The sequence below is a fragment of the Heloderma suspectum genome, chromosome 3 (genome assembly GCF_057233095.1).
Source record: "Heloderma suspectum isolate Gila_16-S chromosome 3, 16-S_ref, whole genome shotgun sequence".
NCBI lineage: Eukaryota > Metazoa > Chordata > Lepidosauria > Squamata > Helodermatidae > Heloderma > Heloderma suspectum.
In genome coordinates, this window is record NC_139460.1 from 90,188,601 (window position 1) to 90,211,894 (window position 23,294).

At 43.2% G+C, this 23,294-nt stretch overlaps 1 protein-coding gene across 1 annotated transcript in view; it reads right to left on the reverse strand.

Moving 5' to 3' along the window:
• The window catches only part of DSCAM (DS cell adhesion molecule), a 534,028-nt gene that overhangs the window by 20,716 nt on the left and 490,018 nt on the right, over positions 1-23,294 (reverse strand). Inside the window, exon 32 of the mRNA XM_084843767.1 lies at positions 21,984-22,286. Coding sequence (XP_084699893.1) covers positions 21,984-22,286 — 303 coding nt within the window. The remainder of the gene's footprint in view (positions 1-21,983; positions 22,287-23,294) is intronic.

A 23,294-nucleotide genomic window follows, 5' to 3' on the forward strand; every position in this document is an offset into this window, starting at 1 on the left:
CTGTTGTTGTCGGCCCCGGTCAGTAGTGATTGTTGTTGTTGTCGGCCCTGGTCAGTAGTTGGATGGGTGACCGCCTGGGAATCAGGCTTCCTGCATTGAGCAAGGGGTTGTTCTATCCCTTCCAATGAGACTAAGTTTTATCCCCTCCTATCCCCTGCTCTGGAATTTTTTTTTTTTAATTAAGGTGTTATCTTCGAAGAATCGTGGCTTCTCCGTGAATTTTTTTTTCTAATTCAGGCATGATCTTCGAAGATTCGAAGCTGTGAAGATCATGCCTGAATTAGGAAAAAAACCCATTGCGGATAAGCCACGATTCTTCGATCCTTTGAAGATCATGTCTGAGCTAGAAAAAAAAACATTGCGGAGAAGCCACGATCCTTTGAAGAAAATGCCTTAATTAAAAAGAAAATCTGGAGCGGGGGATAGGAGGGGGTAAAACTTAGCAGGAAGCCTGATTCCCAGGCGGTCGCCCATCCAACTACTGACCGGGGCTGACCCTGCTTAGCTTCCGAAATCAGACAAACCCGTGCACATCCAGCCCTTTGCTTGTTGCTAAGGAAACACTGACTGCTGAGGGAGCTATGCGATCAGTAGCCGGAAGATGACATCGGGCCGTCGAGAGCTGTGAGCATGGTGGGAGTGGAATCAGCAGAAACAGGAAGAGTTTCTGATCCTCCAGTGGGAGCCTCCATCTTTAAGAGCAGGAAAACAACACAGCGCTCGAGTGTGAACCGAGCTCGCGAATTCGACGAAGCATCTCAGTGGGGAAAATGGGTGAGTGTGGATAATCACGTTTTAATGTGAGAGTGTTTAACCTGACGGGACACCGAATTCATTGCAATGGTGGGTGCAATGTAGATCGGCCCTAGGTCACCAGACTCTCAGAATCAGGTGGATTCTTTTCAGTGGCATCTGTGTCCTGACTTGAACTGCCTGAAGTCCCCTCCTGTTAGCAGCAGTACTGGGGGCACAAGAAGTAAGGAACTGGTGCTTGGGGTGTTCTAGAGCTTCCTGGAGGAGTCGTGTGCTGCTTAAACTTGAGATAACCCTGAATAAGACATACTTAAGAGTACAGGGTTGTATCCAGCCTTGGTCATCGGACAGTAGAATGGAACAGTTGACAGAACAGTTTTACCCAACCCCCTACAGCCCACTATGTGCCCCAAACTCTGCTCCAGAGGACCTTCCAGAACAGATTTGTTGGGTGCATGGGAGAGGTCCTGTTGCGCAAGTGTACATCTGCTCACCCAACACTGGATTTAAGCCGTATATCACACCCCCAATTGCCTCTCAAATATTGGAAATAAATTTTGGTTTTTAAATATTTTAGCACAGTATTTGTATAAACCTGAAGGAAATGTGGCTTCATTGCTATATGGAATGCTTTTAACATTATAATATATCTTGCATAAAGATAGATATCTTCCTGTGAAAGAAAGCAGAAACCATTTTTGCTACTTGACAAAGCAATTTTAGTATTTGTGATAGAGTGGCTAAGTGTTTTCTTCTACCAAAATAATAGTTAAAATATATACTTTCCCCCACTAAATTAACTCATTCTTAAGTAACATCTATAATGTTGTTTATATTTGCTGAACTGAATCTTCAAATAACTCATGGCACTGATTTAATTAAGTGTTTACATTCAAGCAACACTGAATATTAGATAATGTATCCAAACTGTTGTACGGTGAAACCATCAAAACATGTGAATTGTTTTTTATATTGCTACCGTTATGGCAGCAGTACTGAGATCTGACAGGATTGATGAAGCAGCAAGGTATAAATACTTGTAAAATACCCACTGTGTTTAAATACGTCAGAGAAATGACAGTCAATAATTTATTTATTTATTTATTTATTGCATTTATACCCCGCCTTTCTCCCTCTCGCAAGGAACTCAAGGCGGCTTACATTATCCTCCTCCTCACCGTTGTATCCTCACAACAACAACCCTGTGAGGTAGGTTGGGCTGAGAGTCTGTGACTGGCCCAAAGTCACCCAGTGAGCTTCCATGGCCAAGTGGGGACTAGAACCCGGATCTCCCGGCTCCCAGTCCGTCACTCTCACCACTACACTACACTGGCTCTCCAATAATATAAAATATGGAGACGTGAAAAGTCAAACTATACTGAATTGTATTCAGGGGTCCCTGACGGAACTCTTAAGACGCACACCCCAACTAGAGCACCATACAAATATATGATTTAAACAATTAAGAAGTGGTTCCACAAAAGCTTATTTGGACCGAAGGTGGGCCCCAGGTCTGAAAAGACTGAAATCTACCGCACTATAAAGACTGCTTGTCCACGCTCGGGAGACGATCCATATGTTAAAACTCCCTTACGATTAAGTACATGATAACTATTTCTCTTTTGTCAGGTGGTGAGTATGCTACCTCCAATTTCTTAGCTAGGGAGAGTTCAAAAGAAACCTAGCGCAATGAACAGGGTAAACACAGTCTCTGCACTTGAGATTCTTAGGCAATTAAGCCATATTGGTGGCTTCAGTTTTCTGAGGCCTTTCTACCATAGAGTGCTTAGCATAACGGTTAATTCAGTCTTGACTCAGAAGGGGTTATTACATTAATTCACTTAATTATTATGCACTAGCACTGGTATAATGCAAGTGTCATGGGCCTCAATATCACAGACATGGCCCAGGTTAGCAGCAAGGCATCTTATATTATATTTGCTATTTATAGCTAAAACATATTTTAGGAACAAAATGTGAAGAGAAAACACAGAACCAGGAAGCCTTCAGCAATGAATTTTCCCTCCCACCAATGTGAAGATTTCCAGTTCTTGTTTTTAAAATAATCATTCAGATCTGGTTTGTTCCTGCTTGTCTCTCTCTCTACCACCTACTCAACTATTATTCCACTTGCCCGCTTCCATCATTCTCTCAGCACCACCCCAATGCTTTATGAAGCAAGGCTGATAAGCTGAATCAAACTCAAAATTGCTTCAAGCAAACTAAGACGACAACATCATCATCCTTAAGATCTACTGCATTTTGAAAGCACACAGTGGTAGAAATGCACAAGAGAAGAACTGAATGTATCCATTTCACAATTTTTCTGTTAGAATCTTGGGGCAGCTTCTGAATGTTCTCCTGCAATGCTGAGTGGATAAAAGGGAATGAAATAAGCACCCTAGAAGGACGCGCACATGCGCGTGCACACACTTACATACCAGTACTACCGAGCAAGTTGTTCCTCACCAGCACAACTCCCATTCTTCCTAAACATTGATGGTGATTGGAAAATGAATGGATAATATCTCTTTCACAACACCAATGCCCTGGAGATTATTCTTTACTGCCAAGTGCACTGAAGTAACATTGTATCAATGATTCTCAGACCACAGGAGTATCCTGAGGCAATAAAAAAAAGCAGTGCTGGTGTTTAGGTGGGAAAAGGAGAGAGATGACAAATCATGCAACCCGCAACTGTGGAAAACAAAACACAACTGCTCAGGCAGCATATAGTGATGTATGACAGATGGTGCTAACTAATGAAAACTCAAGGAGGTTCAACACTCCCTTAGCAATTACGTCAGACCTTGAGCCTAATTTTGAAGCTTGGAACAACATCTCGTTTCAAGCAGAGCATAATTAAGAAAGAAAACGGGGGGGGGGGACCCAGAAAGGTTAAACAAATGAGCTGTGAGCATAAGTTAACGTATTTCATTGTATCTTAGACCCTGTGGGTCTTGGACTACTGCCAGGGAGACCTGGGTTCAAATCCCCATCCAGGCATGAAGCACAATGGGGCTGCAATCCTATACCCCCTATAAGCCCCATAGAATTCAGTGGGACTTACTTCTGAGTAGACATGTACAGGATTGTACTGTGGGTGATCTTGGCCTGGTCCAGCCTTCCCCAACTTGGGGCTTTCTAGATTTGTTGGACTAAAACTCCCATCATCCGCCAGCTACTCTGTCCTGGCTCGGGGATGCTGAGAATTGTAGTCTAATACATTTGAAGGGCACCAGGTTGGGGAAGGCTGGACTAGCCAACAGACTGATCTACCTCACAGGATTGCTATGAGGATAAAATGGGAAAGGAGAACCATATATGCTGCCTTGAGATCCCTTAGTGGAAGGGAAGGATAATAATGGAACTAATAACATTTTTTTTTATTAAGCCTCATTAAATTTCCAGAGGTTCATCAGATCCAGTGCTTGCTTCTGCTCCTTGCAACTATAACTTTCAACCTGCTCAGTCACTGAGGTCATCAGAGAGCTTGCTCCTGGTGGTTCCACATGGACCTATGGACTGAATGGAATCCACCCAAAGAAGAGCCTTCAGTGTGGTGGCCCCCTTTCTATGGAGCTCCCTGCCTCTGGAGGTCAGGCAGGCACCAACATTGTCTTGTTTCTGGTACCTCCTGAAAACATTGTTATTTTAAGAAACCTTCCTTGACTGATCAGCTATGGTTTTTAATGGTATTCTGTTTTTTAAAAAATAACAAATGTTAATATGGTGTTTTATTCTTTTATCTTGTTATCTTTTATTGTTCACCACTCCAGAATCTGTTTAGACATGGAGCGTTATATAAATGTTGTAAATAAATAAATAAATCAACATGGATAAATGCCATTCCTTTTTCCTTCAAGGTGAATATTTAAAGTAATTTTGCAGTGCAGAGCCAAATGGGAACCTGATCTAATAAACAGATCTTTCATTAAGCCTTTTGTTCTATCCTACTGCCCAGATAAGGCTCACATTTGGTTTCTGACTATGTACGGGTGGCCCAGCCATACTTGTTGTTAACCCATTATAAGATATTAATCCCTTTTTGTAAGGACATTATATAAAACCCAAGCTGTGAGCAGACCTGTGAATACTCTGACAGATCTCTGCCCCATGTTGCTGTTTTGATCTAGATCATGTAGAAGGGTAAGCCCTCAGATTCAGCATATTTAAATCCATGCATCGGTTTTTTAAAAACAATAAAAAACCTCCCATTTCTTTTATGCGGGTTGCAATATTAATTTTTGAAAACAAATTATCTTTCTTTTCGTGTGAACATTGTATTTTTCTTCCATTGTGCTGAGTAGATAAACTCATAATCACTGACAACTACAAAGTAAAGTTTTCGCCCTCTCTGCCCTCTGTTTGCCTCAAGCCTGGGATCAGAGAGAGCAAAGTAAAGCCTACTTTATTCGCTTTTTAAGAGGCAGTTACTAGAGCAAAGCATACACAATCTTTCTTGTGAGACAGGTCATATAAAAATAATTATTGCTAAAGATAAGGCAGGGCAACACTTAGACGTTTTGAAACTATTTATGACTAGAAGTGAGACATTACAAATCTCAAAGACAACTTTGGAATAAGTCTAGAACCATAATTCTATTCACACTTACCTAAGAGTAAGTAAGCCCCATTGAACACAATGGATAATCAATAATATAAAATGTGGAGACCTGAAAAGTCAAACTATACTGAATTGTATTCAAGGGTCCCTGACAGAACTCTTAAGATGCACAGCCCAACTAGACCACCATAGAAATATATTATTTAGGGCACAATCCTATGGCTGCTGGTCAGCGGCTAGATGGCCATAGGATAGGTTGGTTCCCTGAAAACTGACCTCCACCCCCTCCCGCACTGCCTTGTAGGCAGCGCGATTGGCCCCGCATGCTGCATTTGTAAGAGGAGCACGGAGCAGCGAAAATGGGGAGTTCCTGGGGGCAGGGCAGGGCAGGGAGGGTGGAAGTGCCATTCCAATGCATCATCTGGTGTCCGCCCCCCTCCCTCTGTTCTGACTTCTCGTGGCTAGACAGCTGAAATTGGCTGTCTAACTGCAAATGCAGGGCAGCTGAAGCGCGGAGGGGACGATCCCCTCTGTGCTGCTCCTGCCTCGCATTGGATAGGCGGTTGCCTCTGAGTTTGGAGGTGGCTGTCTATCCCGATAGGACTGCACCCTAACAATTAAGAAGTGGTTTCACAAATGGTTATTTGGACTAAAGCTGGGTCCCAGGCCTGAAAAGATTGAAGGCTACTGCACTGTAAAGACTGCTTTTCTATGCCAGGCAGACTATCTGCATGTTAAATTTCCCTTGCGATTAAGGATATGGCCATTTCTCTTTTGTCAGGTGGCGAGTATGCTACCTCCAATTTCTTAGCTAGGGAGAGTTCAAAAGAAACCTAGCGCAATGAACAGGGTATGCAAACTCTCTACACTTGAGATTCTTAGTCAATTAACCGTATTAGCGGCTTCAGTTTTCTGAGGCCTTTCTACCATAGGGTACCTAGCATAATGGTTAATTCAGTCTTGACTCAGAAGGGGTTATTACATTAATTCACTTAAGTGAATTATTATGCACCAACTCTGGTATAATGCAGGTGTCATGGGTCTCAATATCACAGACATGCCCTAGGTTACCAGCAAGGCATCTTATATTAGCTTGAAAGTGGGGGTTATTAAAGAAATACATAAATAAGTAAGGGTCCCTAGCAGCCAAAAATACCATGGCTGTATTTGCACAGAATGATAAACCAGGATTCTGAAGGGCCCACAGAGTCAAGTCCTGGGCCTGACACAATCCCAACTCCACCCTCCTTGCTCTTCTTCTCATGTTCAGAAGTTTAAGAGGAATGATAGTTTAAGGTCTGTGGAAATGGGCTAGCAGTGGTCTCTTGGTGGGAGAGGGGCAGGTCTCTTGTTACAAAAACCTGGAGTCAGCCTGGTCTGAAGCAATCACATTTCTGCAAAAACTGCGAGCCCCTGATTTGCCAAATGAACAGTGGCCACAGAGTTGGGAATGGGTAAGAACTAGGAATGGGTGGATAAATCTAACTGTGGTCACTTTTGCATGTGTTCATAATAAAGTCCATTCTGTCCTGTTTCTACAGTAATTGTGCTGGTTCTCTCCCCCATCCCCAAATCTACATCAAATAATTATTATTTTTAAAAAGTACTTACCAGGTTGTCCAAGGGTTGCCATTTAATGAAAGTTCTCTACTTTTTTTTAATAGGGAATAGCCACTCCAAGTGGCTAGATAGCCTGACTGCTGGTTCAGCTGCTGCTGTGCACACTGAAGCACACTGAAGCACACTGTGCACACTGAAAGCAGGGCCACAAATGCCTCTAGAAATGATGGGATGGGATGACATATTGTTCTTTTCAGGGGTATTGTACAGAAAACGAGATGGCTGTCCCCATCAGATCCCTCCCAGGGCCATTTGTGGCCGTATTTTTAATGTGTTTGCCTGCAGCTGGGCTTTCTAGCCTTTCAGAGTGGCTCTTACCTATTTTTTTTTAAAGAAAAAAAATGTATTTAAAGGCAACACTTGTAGCACCTCATAACATTTGTTCAATTGCAAACAACTGAACATTATCTCAATCACTGGGATAACAGGCAAGCATGGCCTTGGTGTACAGGCCTTGGCATGTTTCACATGCCAGCAAGGTTATGCTCAAAATCCTACAAGCTAGGCTTCAGCAGCATGTGAACCAAGAACTACCGGAAGTACAAGCAGGGTTTCGAAGAGGCAGAGGAACTAGAGATCAAATCACCAACATTCGCTGGATCATGGAGAAAGCAAGAGAATACCAGAAAAACGTCTATTTCTGCTTCATTGACTAAAGCCTTTGATTGTGTGGATCACAACAAACTGTGGCAAATTCTTAAAGAGATGGGAGTACCAGACCACCTTACCTGTCTCCTGAGAAACCTGTATGAGGGTCAAGAAGCAACAGTAAGAAACGGACATGGAACAACCAATTGGTTCAAAATTGAGTATGACAAGGCTGTATATTGTCACCCTGCTTATTTAATTTATATGCAGAGTACATCATGAGAAACGCCCGGTTGGATGAATCACAGGTTGAAATTAAGATTGCCGGGAGAATTATCAACAACCTCAGATACACAGACGATACCACCCTCATGGCAGAAAGCGAAGAGGATCTAAAGAGCCTCTTGTTGAGGGTGAAAGTGGAGAGTGCAAAAGCTGGTCTGAAACTCAACATTAAAAAAAAACTAAGATCATCTGGCCCCATCACTTCCTGGCATATAGAAGGGGAAGAAATGGAAGCAGTGACAGATTTTATTTTCTTGGGCTCCAAGATCACCACAGATGGTGACTGTAGCCATGAAATTAAAAGACACTTGCTCCTTGGGAGGAAAGTTATGGCAAACCTAGACAGCATAGTAAGAAGCAGAGACATCACCTTGCCGACAAAGATTCCTATAATCAAAGCTATGGTTTCCCAGTAGCAACATATGGCTGTGAGAGCTGGACTATAAGGAAGGCTGAGCGCCGAAGAATTGATGCTTTCGAACTGTGGTGCTGGACAAGACTCTTACGAGTCCCCTGGACTGCAAGGAGGTCAAATCAGTCCATCCTACAGGAAATCAACCCTGAGTGCTCATTGGAAGGACAGATAGTGAAGCTGAAGCTCAAATATTTTGGCCACCTAATGCGAAGAGAAAAGTCACTGGAAAAGACCCGGCCTGATGCTGGGAAAGATTGAAAGCAAAAGGAGAAGGGGACGGCAGAGCATGAGATGGCTAGATAGCATCACCAATGCAATGAATATGAATTTGAGCACGCTCTGGGAGAGAGCGGAGGACAGGAAGGCCTGGCGTGCTATGGTCCATGGGGTCACGAAGAGTCGGACACGACTTAACGACTGAACAACAAATGTAAAGCCCTCAATGGTTTGGGTACTTGAAGGATGGCCTTCACCCATGTCAGTCTCCCCACACTCTGAGATCAGCATTGGAGGCCCGCATTGTGTGCCTGCCTCTCAAAGCAATCAGGCTGGGCACAAGGGACAGGGCCTTCTCAGTAGTGACCCCCCATTTCTGGACCTCTGCTCCAAATTATGTTTGCCAGACCCCATCATTACAGGCCTTCAAGCAGGCCTTAATGGTTTAGCTGTTTACCTTGGCCTATAATTGAGTCAGGACTTTATTCGGTATCGTTGTGTATGTAGTATCATCTGGTTTTAATTGTTGATTTTGATTTTCTTATTGTTTTCTTATTGTTTAAACTGTGTTGTATGATTTTACATTTCGTACGCTGCTTTACCCTAAAAGGTGGCATATAAATCTTTCAAATAAACTCATAAATAAATATATATGTGAATTTTGTAAAAATAATTCAAGTTAGGAAAAATTGCATGAGGATTTCCTTCTGAAATCATTTCAGCTGTAATGTAAAAATAGGAGCCAGTAAGAGTTGTATCCTGAGTCATCAAAGTCTGCATGATTTACAGCATGATATATATGCAATTCTGCAACTCTGAAGGTGTCCTAGTGCAATGATTAATAATGAGACAATCCTATTAACTTCAGTCTTAGCCCCAGGTAGGACAGATGAATAGAACCTATATCTCTGCATTTTCCAGTCCTATGGACAGGCATGCACTGCACAGCAACTTCATTCTGACAAATATTCGCATGCACCTAATAATTCTTGCAAAAGGAACATAAAATGACGTTGATGATGTAAGAGCAAGAAGTGCAAGTCATTACCATTATTTCTAAGTTCATGGCTGCATTTTGAAAGATTAGGTACCTTGTTTTTTAAATAAATCAATAAATTAATTAATTAAAAATAAATTAAAAATAAATTAAAAATGCTATTGGACTTTTTAATAGCAAGAATTGTGTGTTCCATATCCTAAATGGGATAGTCTAAAAAGTTAGTGGGAAAATGTATCTACAAGAACATAGAGTGAGGCCATCCTCTAATCCTGAGGGCTGCTGCGTGAACACCACCTACAGGCTCAGCACTATAGTTCCAGCTTTGGTAAGGTATAACAGGTGCCCTCGTTTCCAGTGCTGTGGCTGGAGCTCACTGGGGGAAGACTACAAGTGTTTCCAGATGGGCAGCTCCTCACACCATCCATTCATTGCTCTTCCACTGTAAGCTACATGTGGAATTGCAGTTGACTTTCCACACTACTAGGAGTTTTGTGCTTTCCCTGGGTGTACATTCCACTATGTTCAGTCTACACTAGTAGGTGTGACATATCCATATGGGTAAGGAAGGGACAATTCACCTAAGCAGCCCTTTTACCAATCTTTTAAAAATCAGTCATTTAATTTGGGCCAAAGCGCTGCTTTCAGTTCTATTCCACAATTGCTCTCAAGTGTTGCAAAAACGTTTGAAAAGTTTCAAAGTGTGTTATAGCAAATTGGGGGTGGTAGGGAGAGAGAAAGACAGTGATTGGTAAGGCAGCAGTGTTCTTAAAAATCATTTTTAATATTAGTGCTTTAGTGCTTTTTCATTTAAGTGCTATTTCATTACTGTTGTTTTTAGATTTGATTTATTTATTTATTTATTTATTTATTTCTATATCACCCCATAGCCAAATCTCTCTGGGCAGATCACAAATATGGCTGAAAAAGCATTTTAGCACTCATTAAAAAAAAGACTGATTAAAGAAATAAACAAAAAAATAGTGATAAATGGATCAACCAGAAAGTTAATAGTGAAGGTGGGATGAGTAGTGATAGGTCCAGTGATACATCCTTGCACATTTAAAACCACCCATCTTGGAAAAGATGGAAGAGTTGCATTAAGGCCATCTGCACCTGCAGAGCTCGTGCTGTGCTACTCTTCCAGTCTTCAAAAAAGAAAGAAAGGAAAGAACGTAGCATTTTCTGTAGTCTCAGAAACAATAGAATAACCTAGAGGGAAATGCAGGAGGTCATGGATTTGATTTGATTACAACTCACGTAGCCCCATAAAAAGTGCGTGAACAAAGCATGTATATTCTACACTAAATGCCTAGCAGAGTAGTTCAAGAGTATTTTTGTAGGATGTGGAAAACATTTCCCACTGGTTTTATCTGTTTCCAGTAGGCAAAAGCGATTGTGGCTGAAATATACTGAATAATTAAGTATTTCATTTTTACAGTGCTTCATTGCCATTTTAAAAACTAAATGCTAATTTCATGGTCTTGTGGTTTCAACCATCCTAGGCAGTGTCACGTAAGTAATTTTCTTGCATGTGTAAAATTAAGCATCATATCATAAATGGTTTGTACAGGCAAGGAACTAGAAGCCATATCTTAAGAGCTATCTGCAACAGAGTACCACCAACTATTGAAAAAGATTGCAGCTGGAATGAAAGTTGTTGGGAGAGAAAAAAAAAGGTTATACTGTCTTGATTGACCTCTGAGAGAAAATGGTTCAAAATGGATCCCACGACACTGTATGATATATTAATAATTAGGCAATTAGGATTGCTTTTAAAATGTGGAAATTGCAGTCAGGCTTCAGAGATGTAGTGCTATAATGCACATTTTTAATAACGTTCAAGTTGTTCAAATTAATTTAAGTGAAAAATGCTAACTAGGCGTGATTATGTTGCACCAATGTGTAATGTGCGCATGAGTGCGGAGCGGGGGGGAGAGCAGTCCGACGGTCTGATGCAGGGAGTAGTGGTAATGGTAGTAAGTCCAGGCAGACATATTATTTGGATCCCTGAATAAAATTATCAAGACAAAAATGGTCCGAAAGTGTGTCACACTGCTTCTACTTATGGACCTTTTGGACTCATTGATATGTCTGGGTCAAACTATACATTACGTTAATTATATAGCATGTAGCTGACTCCTCTTTGTTTTTTACTCTAGTGTAAAAATGCACAGCCCTGATTTGGATTGTGACCACAGCATGCTGAGAGAGGTAGATTAAATCCCCACCCCACCCACACACACTCCCAGCTGTACGAAGATTAAAAAAGAAAACAAAAAATGTCTCAATTGGTGTCAATGGAAGCTTTTCTTCTTTTAATCCCCCTACAACTAAGGGGGGGGGGGCGGAGAAGGTATTTTGGGAAGCAAATGCTGTGGGGAGGAAGGGTCAATCCTCCCCTCATAAGAACATAAGAAGAGCCCCGCTGGATAAAACTAGGGGTCCATTTAGTCCAGCATTCTGTTCACACAGTGGCCAACCAGCTGTCGACCAGAAACTTACAAGCAGGACTTAAATGCAACAGCACGCTCCCTCCCATGTTCCCCAGCAACTGGTGTACACAGGCTCATTACCTCTGGTACTGGAGGTAGCACATAGCCATCAGGACCAGTAGCCTTTTCCTCCAGGAATTTCTCCAACCCCCTTTTAAAGCCATCCAAATTGGTGGCCATCACTACGTCTTATGGTGGTGAATTCCATAGTCTGACTATGTGCTGTGTGAAGACATACTTCTTTTCATCTGTCCTGAATCTCCCACCAGTCAGCTTCATAGGATGAACCTGGGTTCTAGTATTTTATGAGAGGGAGAAAAATGTCTCCCTAAGTCCCTATCCACATTCTCCACACCATGCATCATTGTGTAGACCTCTTTCATGTCTACCCTTACCCTATTTTTTTTCCAAGCTAAACAAGCCCAGCTGTTCTAACCTCAATCACTTTTGGTGCCCCTCCCTGCCCTTTTTCGAGCTCTACAATTAGGAATGTCATGGGCATCCAACTGGGTCTGGGAGCCCATCACTGCCCCCCACAGCCCCTGGATTGTGCTCGCCAAGATGCTGTCCTTGCTCGCCCCCCTGCTTGCGCCCTTCCAGACTCACTGCAATAAGTCCAGTGAACACCCACCATTTTTCCACCTTTGTTGTCTGCACAAAAAAGAATTTTTTTAAAATGTGCATATTTAAATATGTGTTGTTTGGGGCCAGGAAAGCTTAATGTATTAGAGGTATAATGCCTCTAATATCGTGCATATTAAGCTTTCCTGGCCCCAAACCATGCATATTGAAATATGCACATCTTTAAAAACACCTTCCTTTTTGTGCGGACAACAAAGGTGGGAAAATGGCGGGCGCTCACTGGATGGGATTGCAGTGAGTCCAGGCAACTCGCCAAGCTCATGGGCAGCCTGAGTGCAGGTCCAGGGGGGCAAGCGGGGGGGGGGTGCGCTTCTGCGGGCACCCAGAGAACCTGAGCTGGGGAGGGTTCTCACATCCCTATCTACAGTATCCTTTTTTAGGTGACCACAACTGTACACAGTATTCCAAGTGTGGTCGCACCATAGATTTGTATACGGGCAGTATGATATTGGCAGTTTTATTCTCAATTTCTTTTCAAATTATGCCTAACATGCAATTTGCCTTTTTTACAGCAGCTGCACACTGGGTTGACATCTTCATTGAGCTCTACGCCACAACGCCAAGATCTCTTTCCTGGTCAGTCACTGCTAGCTCAGATCCCATCAGGCTATACTTGAATTTGGATTTTTTGCCCCAACATGCATCACTTTACACTTGCTTACATTGAACCGCATTTGTCATTTAAATGCCCATTCTCCCAGTTTGCAGAGATCCTTTTGGAGCTCTTCACAAACCCTTTTTGTTTTATCCACACTAAATAATTTGGCGTCATTGGCAAACTTGGCCACTTCACAGCTCACTCCTAACTTCAGATTATTTATGAACAGGTTGAAAAGCATTGGTCCTGATACAGATCCCTGTGGAACCCTAATGTTTACTTCCCTCTATTGGGAGAATTTACCATGTATTCCTGCTCTCTCCTTTCTGTTCTTTAACCAGTTGCTGATCCATAAGAGGGCCTGTCCTCTTATTCCATGACTAAGGATGTATGGACGGTGTAAAATCCACTCCATTTGTGTTTCGCGGATTGTCAGGTGGCTTTTGTTCCATTATCTGCCCACAGACGGATGCAAATTATTATTATTTTCATCATGCGGAAAAATATGCAAATAATCACATAAGAATTTACATAATTTACCTTAGTACGTAATATTTAGCGTATTGTCCCCATTCCATTCAATGTTTTCTCAGCAGAAACTTACGTATTTTCCTACGAATTTATATGCATAAATTTCAGGAAAGTAAAAACATCATCCAGAAGTAGAGATGTACGAAAGTCTCTTACCTGTATCGAAATTTGATTCGCAGTGGGGGGAGGCGCTCCATCCCTCCCCCCGAAATTCTGGCCGGGGGGGAGGCGCTCTGTCCCTCCCCCCCAAAATTCTGCCCAGGGGGGAGGGGCTCCGCCCCTCCCCCCAAAAAAATTCTGGCCGGGGGGGAGGCGCTCCGTCCCTCCACCCCCGAATCCTGGCCGGCTGGGCCGCAAATGGCGGCGGCTGTAGCTGCCGCCGTTTGCGTCCCTGCAGTCAGCCATGATAGGCTACGTAAATGTTTACGTAGCCTATCACGGCTGAGTGCAAAAAAACAAAACCAAACTGTGCGTACGCAAATGGCGGCGCCCATGGGCGCCGCCATTTGCGTTCCTTATTTTGGCACATCTAGTCTACGTAAACATTTACGTAGACTACGGCGAAAATAAGGGGAACGCAAATAGCGTAGCGTCTACGCTATTTGCATTCCCCTTATTTTCGCCGTAGTCTACATAAATGTTTATGTAGACTAGACGTGCCAAAATAAGGAACGCAAATGGCGGCACCCATGGGCGCCGCCATTTGCGTACGCGCGTTTTTTTTTCCTTTTCACTCAGCCGTGATAGGCTACGTAAACATTTACGTAGCCTATCACGGTATTTTTTAAAAATCTATCACGTTTTTTTTTTTTTTTTACTGGAAATGGCGGCGGCAGCCGGTCGGAAGACTGGCCGCTGCAGCTGCTGCCAGGAGGATTCGCCCAAGGTAAGTCCCGTCCCGGGGAGGGGCGGGGGGGGCAGACCGTTTCACCACCAATTTCAGGGGGCTGAATGCGCTGGCATTCGGCCTCCCCGAGATTCGTGGCGAAATTCTCTGACATACCTATCCAGAAGTCCATGGACTCCGTGATGCCTGAGGGGGTCGCTCTGCAGCAGATTCTGCAGGTCGGATTCTTAGAAATTTGAGTTCATTTTAGTCTGAGCTCAGGAGACTTTGGTGAGGGACTTTGTCAAAAGCCTTTTGGAAGTCCAAGGAAACACTGTCTACCGGATCACCCTTGTCTACATGTTTATTGACACTCTCAAAGAACTCTAAAAAGTTAGTGAGACAGGACTTACTTTTGCGGTAGCCATGTTGATTCTTTTTCAGCAGGGCTTGTCCTTCTATTAGGGATGGGGGAGAATTTCTCCCCGAAACTTCGGAGGGCCGAGTGCCAACGTGTTCGGCCCCCCGAAGTAGTTTTGGGGAGAAATTCTCCGCACCCCCCCGCCCCCCGCCCCCTCCCCGGGACGGGACTTACCTTTCCCGAATGTCCCTCCTGGCGGCGGGTCCCGGCGGCGGTTCGTCAGGTCTTCGACAGGGACAGAGGCGGCAGCCGGTCTTTCGACCGGCTGCCGCCGCCGCCATTCCAATAAAAGTAAAAAAAACCACACACCCCCGTGATAGGCTATGTGATGATTAACGTAGCCTATCACGGCTAGATTTGCAAAGTCAGCCGTGATAGGCTACGTAAATCGTCACGTAGCCTATCACGGGGGCGTTTTTTTAAAACTTTTTATTTCGCGGCCGGGCGAGGCGAGGCGCCTCCTCCCCGGCCTGAATTTCGGCCGGGCGAGGCAGGAAGCCTCCCCCCCCGGCCTGAACTTCGGGGGGAGCAGCGAAGCGCCTCTCCCCCACCGCAAAGCAAGCTGCGAGACCAGGTAAGTGGCTTTCGTGCACCCCTACCTTCTGTACACTTACTAATTCTATCTTTAATAATGCCCTCAACCAATTTACCCGAACAGACCTTAAGCTAACTGGCCTGTGATTTCCTGGATCCTCCTGGATCCCTTTTTGAAAATTGGTGATCCAGTCCTCTGGTATAGAAGTAATTCAGCAATTTCATATTCGAATTCTTTGAGAACTCTAGGATGGATACCATCTGGGCTTGGTGATTTAATTTGCTTTTAATTTATCAATAAGGTTGAGAACTTCATCTTTTGTCACCACTGTTTCCCTCCTGGTGCACTGTGGTCCTGATCCGAATTGGGGCCATGCATGCTTACACTAGAGTAAAAAACAAAACAGTGCTCAGCTAAATGCTACATAATTAAAGTAACATGTAGTTTGACCCTCAGACACTGGTGCAAACTTGCATTGGACATAAAAGAAGGGGTAGGGGTTACACACTTCACTTGCAACAATGGAGTCTCTATCTATCTATGTATCTATCTATCGATCTTTCTGTCTGTCTGTCTGTCTGTCTGTCTATCAATCATCTATCACATTTGTTGCCCAACCTTCCTAAAATGAGCTCATGATACATAGGATAATCCCATTATATTCTTACAGTATTCCTTTGAAATAGTTAGGCTAAGACATATACCACCCCATGAGTTTTGTGGCTGAGTGGGGATTGGAACCCAGATCCCTCTGGGTCAAACTACAAGTCTGACTCTGTATCCACTGTAATGGACTGTTTGTCTCTATTTTCTCTTTGTTTGCTGCTCCACAGCAATAGTGTGCCAAGCATTAGTTATAATATACCGTGAATCAACAGTCTATGTTTGAACAGTTGCTTGAATTTACTGCGCTGATTCTAATTAATATTAACATGCAATAATGTAGTTCCCCTAGTGCAAAATATACTTAAAAGCTATCAAAGAAGCAGAAATGAATACAAACTATGTCTCTACAAGGCCTAAGGGCTGACTACAAATCTGTAAATCCCATAAGGAATTTTGCTGACATTCCAGATTGTGAAGATTTCAGCACAGAAAACAGAGACTGGAAATTTTCTACTAGATTCTAGTGGGTAACTGCATCATTTAGAAGCAATTACAATATTTAGAAATATCAAATACCATTGAATTATTTACCTGACACACAAAAGAAGCCAATCTAACTATTTGCCTTTGGTGTTAGAGAGATTATCTGTTCACTGAGTAGAAGAGAATATTTTTCATTTTGATTAGTTCAGAAATGCCAGATTAAAAGAAAGAAAGCGCTTAATTTTTCCTTCGCTGTTGTTAGGCCGATATCAACTACCAACAGGAATATACTGCAGACATCATGCAAATCCCAAGATATCACACTACAGTATTGGCACAAGGTTCTTAGAACGTATGGGTACATCCTTAGAAGGAGGTTCAACACAGGGGAGAAATAGAGGCCACTGTCTAAAACTGTATAAAAGTGTCAAGACAATTCCCAGATAACATATGCCACTCTGGACAAAGAATAGTTGCATTCTAAATGTTTAGTGGAATAGTATTAGAAATTATTTAGTGCCAGGCTTTAAATTATTATAGAACCAGATTGTGTAGACATAGTAGAGAAGAAATACTTTTGCCCTAGCGGAGTAGTTCCAGTTCATTAAGAGGTACATGTGGCGTTCCTTTTCCTCACATAAGAGTTCCTTGTATGTTCTTTTCTCCTAGGAGGAGCACGCGTTGAAGAATATAAGTAGAGGAAGTCACTGAAATTGAAACTCACATGCAGGCAGCATTCCTCTAATGAAGAAAACATTAAGTTGGAATCATTTGCTGTGGGCACTGGCTATATTACTATTTTAGACAGGAGACTGTGAAGAAATATTTGATGCATTTCTAGGTTAGCTGCATTATCTGGCAACCACCTCCCCAGCAGCAAACTGTCTGGATGAGTTATAGCAGAGAAGAAGTGGGTAATCCAAGAAAGGTTAGAGCAAAATGTCTGTGTTATGAAAAATGTTACACAATACTTTGCTATTAATCTTGTCACAGCTGGAAGTATACTGCCCTGAAAGTGAAGCAGTCCAAAAGTGAGCATGACAGAGATGATCATTCATAATAGAAAGCTAGATACCCAATGAGGAGAATAAACTTTTTATAGCAATGAGATAGGGTGGCCATATGTACTACTTTAGAGAGGACAGTGCTATTTAAATGGCTGTTGGAGGATAGTCCTCTATTTGAACGTATCCTCTGTTTGATGGGCTGTCCAGTCCAAGTCTGGTTTAAAGTCAAAGAATCATAATGAGGGAAATCAGGGAGGGGCCTTGAAGTGGCCCATCAACAGGTAACACCTGGACAGCAGACTGAGCAGGCACACAGCTCACCTGGTCTTCCTCACTCTGGTGAGATGTACTGTATTTCTATTTAACTTATAGTAAGTATTTCTAAATTTCAATATGTGCATATACATTACAAATGTTATGCAAATTTGTATCATTTTGGTCCTCTTTGGGGGGTGATGCATTTCCTCCTTCTTTGGTACTGTGTAGGCCACCCAAATATAAGATGGCTGGATCAAAATTTGATTCATTATTCTACATGAATGAAGATGTTATTATATAAGATGCTTGGAAAGTATTTCTTCATTTCTGTACAGATTTTTTAATATGCTATTGGTAGGTAGTATCCTATTGTGCCCATGCACTTGTGAAGCCCACTGCTTGTGCAACAAGGCTTTGGCACTTCTAAAAGTAACCCAAAATTAATTGTTTTTAGAAGTGCCAAAACCCCATTTTTGCAAGTGGTGGGTCCCAGGAGTGCAACAGAACAGGCAGAAGCACAGCAGCCCCATTGGATACTGTCATGAATGACCAAGTATTTACATCTTTAAGGAGCTGAAAGGTACTTTGGAAAGTGGTCTGGTTTTCCCAGCTGTTACCTTCTAAAAGTGGACCTAAAAGGTAAAGGTGTTCCCAACCAGTCGTGTCCGACTCTAGGGTGTGGTGCTCATCTCCATTTCTAAGCTGAAGAGCCAGCGCTGTCCGAAGATGCTTCCGTGGTCATGTGGCTGGCATGACTGAACACCAAGGTGCACGGAACACAGTTACCTTTCCCACCAAAGTGGTACCTATTTATCTACTTGCAATTTCTTGCTTTCAAACTGCTAGGTTGGCAGGAGCTGGGACTGAAGACAGGAGCTCACTCCGTCACGCGGCACTCGGGTCTCGAACTGCTGTCCTGCCGATAGGGATGGACGAAAGTCCCTTACCTGTCTTTGAAGCTTGCTTTGCGGTGGGGGGGAGGTGCTTCGCTTCTCCTCCCGAAGTTCATGCGAGGGGGGGGAGGCGCCCTGCCTCGCCCGGCCGAAATTCAGGCCGGGTAGAAGCGCCCCGTCTACCCGGCCGCGAAAAAAACAAAAAAACAAAAATCACCCCCGTGATAGGCTACGTAACGATTAACGTAGCCTATCACGGCTAGATTTCCAAAGTCAGCCGTGATAGACTACGTAAATCGTCATGTAGCCTATCTAGGGATGGGGGAGAATTTCTCCCCGAAACTTCGGGGGGCCGAGTGCCAACGTATTCGGCCCCCCGAAGTAGTTTCGGGGAGAAATTCTCCGCCCCCCCGCCCCCCCCGGGATGGGTCTTACCTTTCCCGAATGTCCCTCCCGGCGGCGGGTCCCGGCGGCAGTTCGGCAGGTCTTCGTCAGGGGCAGGGGCGGCAGCCGGTCTTTCGACCGGCTGCCGCCGCCGACATTCCAAGAAAAGTAAAAAAAACGCCCCTGTGATAGGCTACATGACGATTTACGTAGCCTATCACGGCTAGATCTGCAAAGTCAGCCGTGATAGGCTACATAAATCGTCACGTACCCTATCACGGGTGACTTAAAAAAAAAAAGCGCGTATGGCTAATGGCGGCCCCCATAGGGAGCCGCCATTCGCGTTCCTTATTTGGTCCCTGTAGTCTTTGTAAAGATTTACGTAGACTACGGCGAAAATAAGGGCAACGCAAATAGCGTTGCCCTTATTTTCGCCGTAGTCTACGTAAATTTTTACGTAGACTACAGGGACCAAATAAGGAACGCAAATGGCGGCTCCCTATAGGGGCTGCCATTTGCGTACGCGCTTTTTTTTTTTCAAAGTCACCCGTGATAGGCTACGTGACGATTAACATAGCCTATCATGGCTGACTTTGGAGATCTAGCCGTGATAGGCTACGTTAATCGTTACGTAGCCTATCATGGGGTTTTGTTTTGTTTTTTACTGCCCTTGTAATGGTGGCAGCAGCAGCCGGTCAAAAGACCGGTTGCCGCCCCCGCCCCTGACGAAGACCCGACGAACCACTGCCGGGACCCGCTGCCGGGAGGGACATTCGTGAAAGGTAAGTCCCATCCCGGGGGGGGGGGCGGGGGGGCGGAGAATTTCACCGCCGATTTCGGGGGGCCGAATGCATTGGCACTCGGCCCCCTGAAGTTTCGGGGAGAAATTCTCCCCCATCCCTACCTGCCGACCTTCCGGTCTGCAGTTCAGCATCTTAACCACTAAGCCACCGTGGCCCTTAAAAGTGGACCTAGATGTTACCAAATACATGGACCTGCTGTCGAAAGTGCTAGTGTCCCTCCTCTCATGTCTGGTTTCCCCTTCTCTCCCCCATGTGAAGTGAGGATAATGTGACATAACATCATCACACTGTATATCACTCCCTATGGCAGCCAATGGAGTGGACCAGAGGGAGGAAAGTGCATAATATGGTGACATGAGTTGTTTTATTCCTCTAGGGAAAGGAACTGGACACAGGGCTGCTGTTTTTGGTAACATCTAGCTCTGTCCCAAGCATGAAATAGTTCAATATGTTGTATTATTTAAGGTATTTTTCTCAATTTTAAAAAATAATCTCAAGGCCGAAAGTCCCTTTTCTGGATGCCATCTCTTCCCGTATCTGCATGTCATACACTATCCATCTATCATAGGAAATTGAAACTAGGACTTGTCTGAACAGCCCTGTATATACTCTTTTGACATTTTATAAATAAATGCATAATGATAGGACAAACTAGCAGTAGCAATTTTGCTCTGTTAGGATTTGGACTGAAACAAACAGAAGCAATCATGTAGTTCTGTCATACAGTGAATTATAACTTTGGCCAGAAATGAACTGAACATGAAGAGATTCATATTTTGTTTCCTTATCCATCCCTCAAGACATCCTGTTCTCTTTATTTTTCACAGTCTCATTTTTCTATGCTTCAGATACCTATAATAATTCCATGTTGATGGATGCAAAAAGAAAGAAACAACAGTGACAAGAAAATGTATGGCATCCATTTGCAGTCAATATCAGTGAACCTTTCCAGTATTCTCCTGAGGTCAGTGAAAGGAAACTGCTATGTCACATTGTTCTTAATTTTCAAAAAGGGGTGAGATCCTGCAATAAGGACCAAAAGTGTAATGAGGGGAGCAGGGACAAAGAGGACATATCCCCACCCCCAAATCAAGATGAATAGAACTGTCTCTTCCCAAATATGTTTCTCCCCTGCCTGTCCTTGACAATAGTACTGACAAAAAGAACAATATCAACATCTCCTTTATCAAGACAGCACAGTTGCCAAGTTTTTCCTTGTGAAATGGGGCCATTGCTGGTAAGCCACTGTTCATAGTCCTTCCCATGGGAAGGAGACCTTTGTAGAATTCTGTTTTTAAAAAGAAAAAAACCCTGAACTTCAAGGGATCAAAGCTGCTGGTTCAGCACCCTGAGGAAAGTAGTAGTGGACCAATATCAGGTAGAGGTAGAAAAGGGGTGGAGTTACACTCTACAATTTTATTTTATTTTTTAGTAGAAATTAGCAGTATTGGTGGAAACTCCACCAACACTTAAATTGTGCTTACGTTTTCCCATTTTTGTTACTGTTTGGTGCTGTTGTTCACACACACACACACACACACACACACACAAACACACTGGTGTTCCTTCCCCCATTAAGATCCAACAGTGTACTAAATGACATCACAACACTATGCAGCCCAATCTGATGCGTAATGAAGAAGAATTCAGTAAAGGTAATGTAAATGAATCTTTTAAAATGAAGAAGTATTGTAGAAAAATGACCCCAAAGTGGAAACAAAAGTGCTGCCAAAAAAAGTCCCTCCCCCCCCCCCGCCACCAAAAAACGCAGGTAGCTTCAGCTCAGCTCTAAAAAGGCTCCCATGAATTTTGGGTGCGCTTGCTTTAAAAAGATACTTCATGGAGTCACAGCACTACGAGACTGTGGTGCCTTTGTCATCAGAACAGCTGCCTACTCAATAAAATTGGGGGGGGTGGACACATTCTCTTGCTTTGTGCATACATAGAAGAAATTTTAAGCACCTTTATATCTTTAAGGGCAACGTGAAGAACCTCAACATATGCATTGCAGGGTGGAATTCAGAACTGATGGAATTAACAGGGTAGCCTTCGGCACCTACCTGGCCTATGTGCCTTTGGAACAGCCATGTTCGTCACGCGTCCTCCGTCCTGAGGTTTGGGAGGTGATGCAGTAAACCTGCAAATCCCCGATTCAGATGGGGTGCTTGAGGTCAGGCTGTCTGTGTATTCATTCGTCCCTGCCGTAAGCTGCTCCGATGAGGTGTCTGATATGAAGCATTCCGTGATGGTAAACTTGGCGTGCCGCAGCTGTTCTTCCATCTTGGCATGTTCATATGCTCTCGCTAGCTCTTCATATGTGGAGGAGGCACTTTCTGTGGAGACCATGCTGCTCCTTGCTCGATCTAAACAGCCAAAGAAAAGGCAGGCACTTCAGGGAGCTCTCTGTTGGCTTTTTAATAAGCAAACAGTGCAAACATTACAGGGATGAGTTCATCTATTAACACTCTGTTCAGCCTGGGCAATAATATCATTATGAGAGGGCAAAGTAAAAAGGCCATCTTTTCCAGAGAGTTTTCTTGCTTTGCATCATGCAAATCGGATTTTATGTGCTGAGAAGGAAAACATGTATTTTGCAGGAAAATAGGTGTTAATGTTTCCCTTTTATTTCTTAAACAGCATTTTGTTTTCTTTCATGATTTCACTCTTAACAGCAAATTGAGTGTTTGTAAATATTTATTTACTTATGATGTTTATATGCTGCCTATAAAACCAATATGAAGGTATGGAGAGAGAGAAGCACAAAAATAATTGCAAAAATAATAACACTAATGATAAATATTAGATAGAAGTAGTAAATGAGTCTACAGAAAATGCACAGAGAAAAATACTTGTTTGCCCCTATTGCCTCATGCCGCAACACAGATTTCATTTGAGGCAACTCCTTGGGCTGCCTTGTATTTTATACCGAGTCAAAAATAATGTAAACTGCACATTTACATCCTGCTTTTATTTTGGCATCTTTTTGTTAGTTGCTGTAAGGTGTGAAGTGGGAGTCTAACACAGCCAGGAGTTATTTAATTAGTTTGTGTTTGTTTATTACATGTTTAAACCACCCAATAACTGAAGTTCTGTGGTGGTGATCAAATTAAAAACATAAAATAAAGATAATAAAAGAGGTCAAAGTTTTAAAAAGCAAGATAAAACCAGCAACAGCACATAATAAAACCAAAAGCCAGCAGCAAGGATAACATAGTGCAACAATTCATTCATTCATTCATTCATTCATTCATTCATTTCATTTCTATACCGCCCAATAGCCGAAGCTCTCTAGGCAGTTCACAAGAATTAAAACCACAAAGTACAACATAAAACCATATAAAATATGAAAGCTTAAAACTGCAATATAAAAG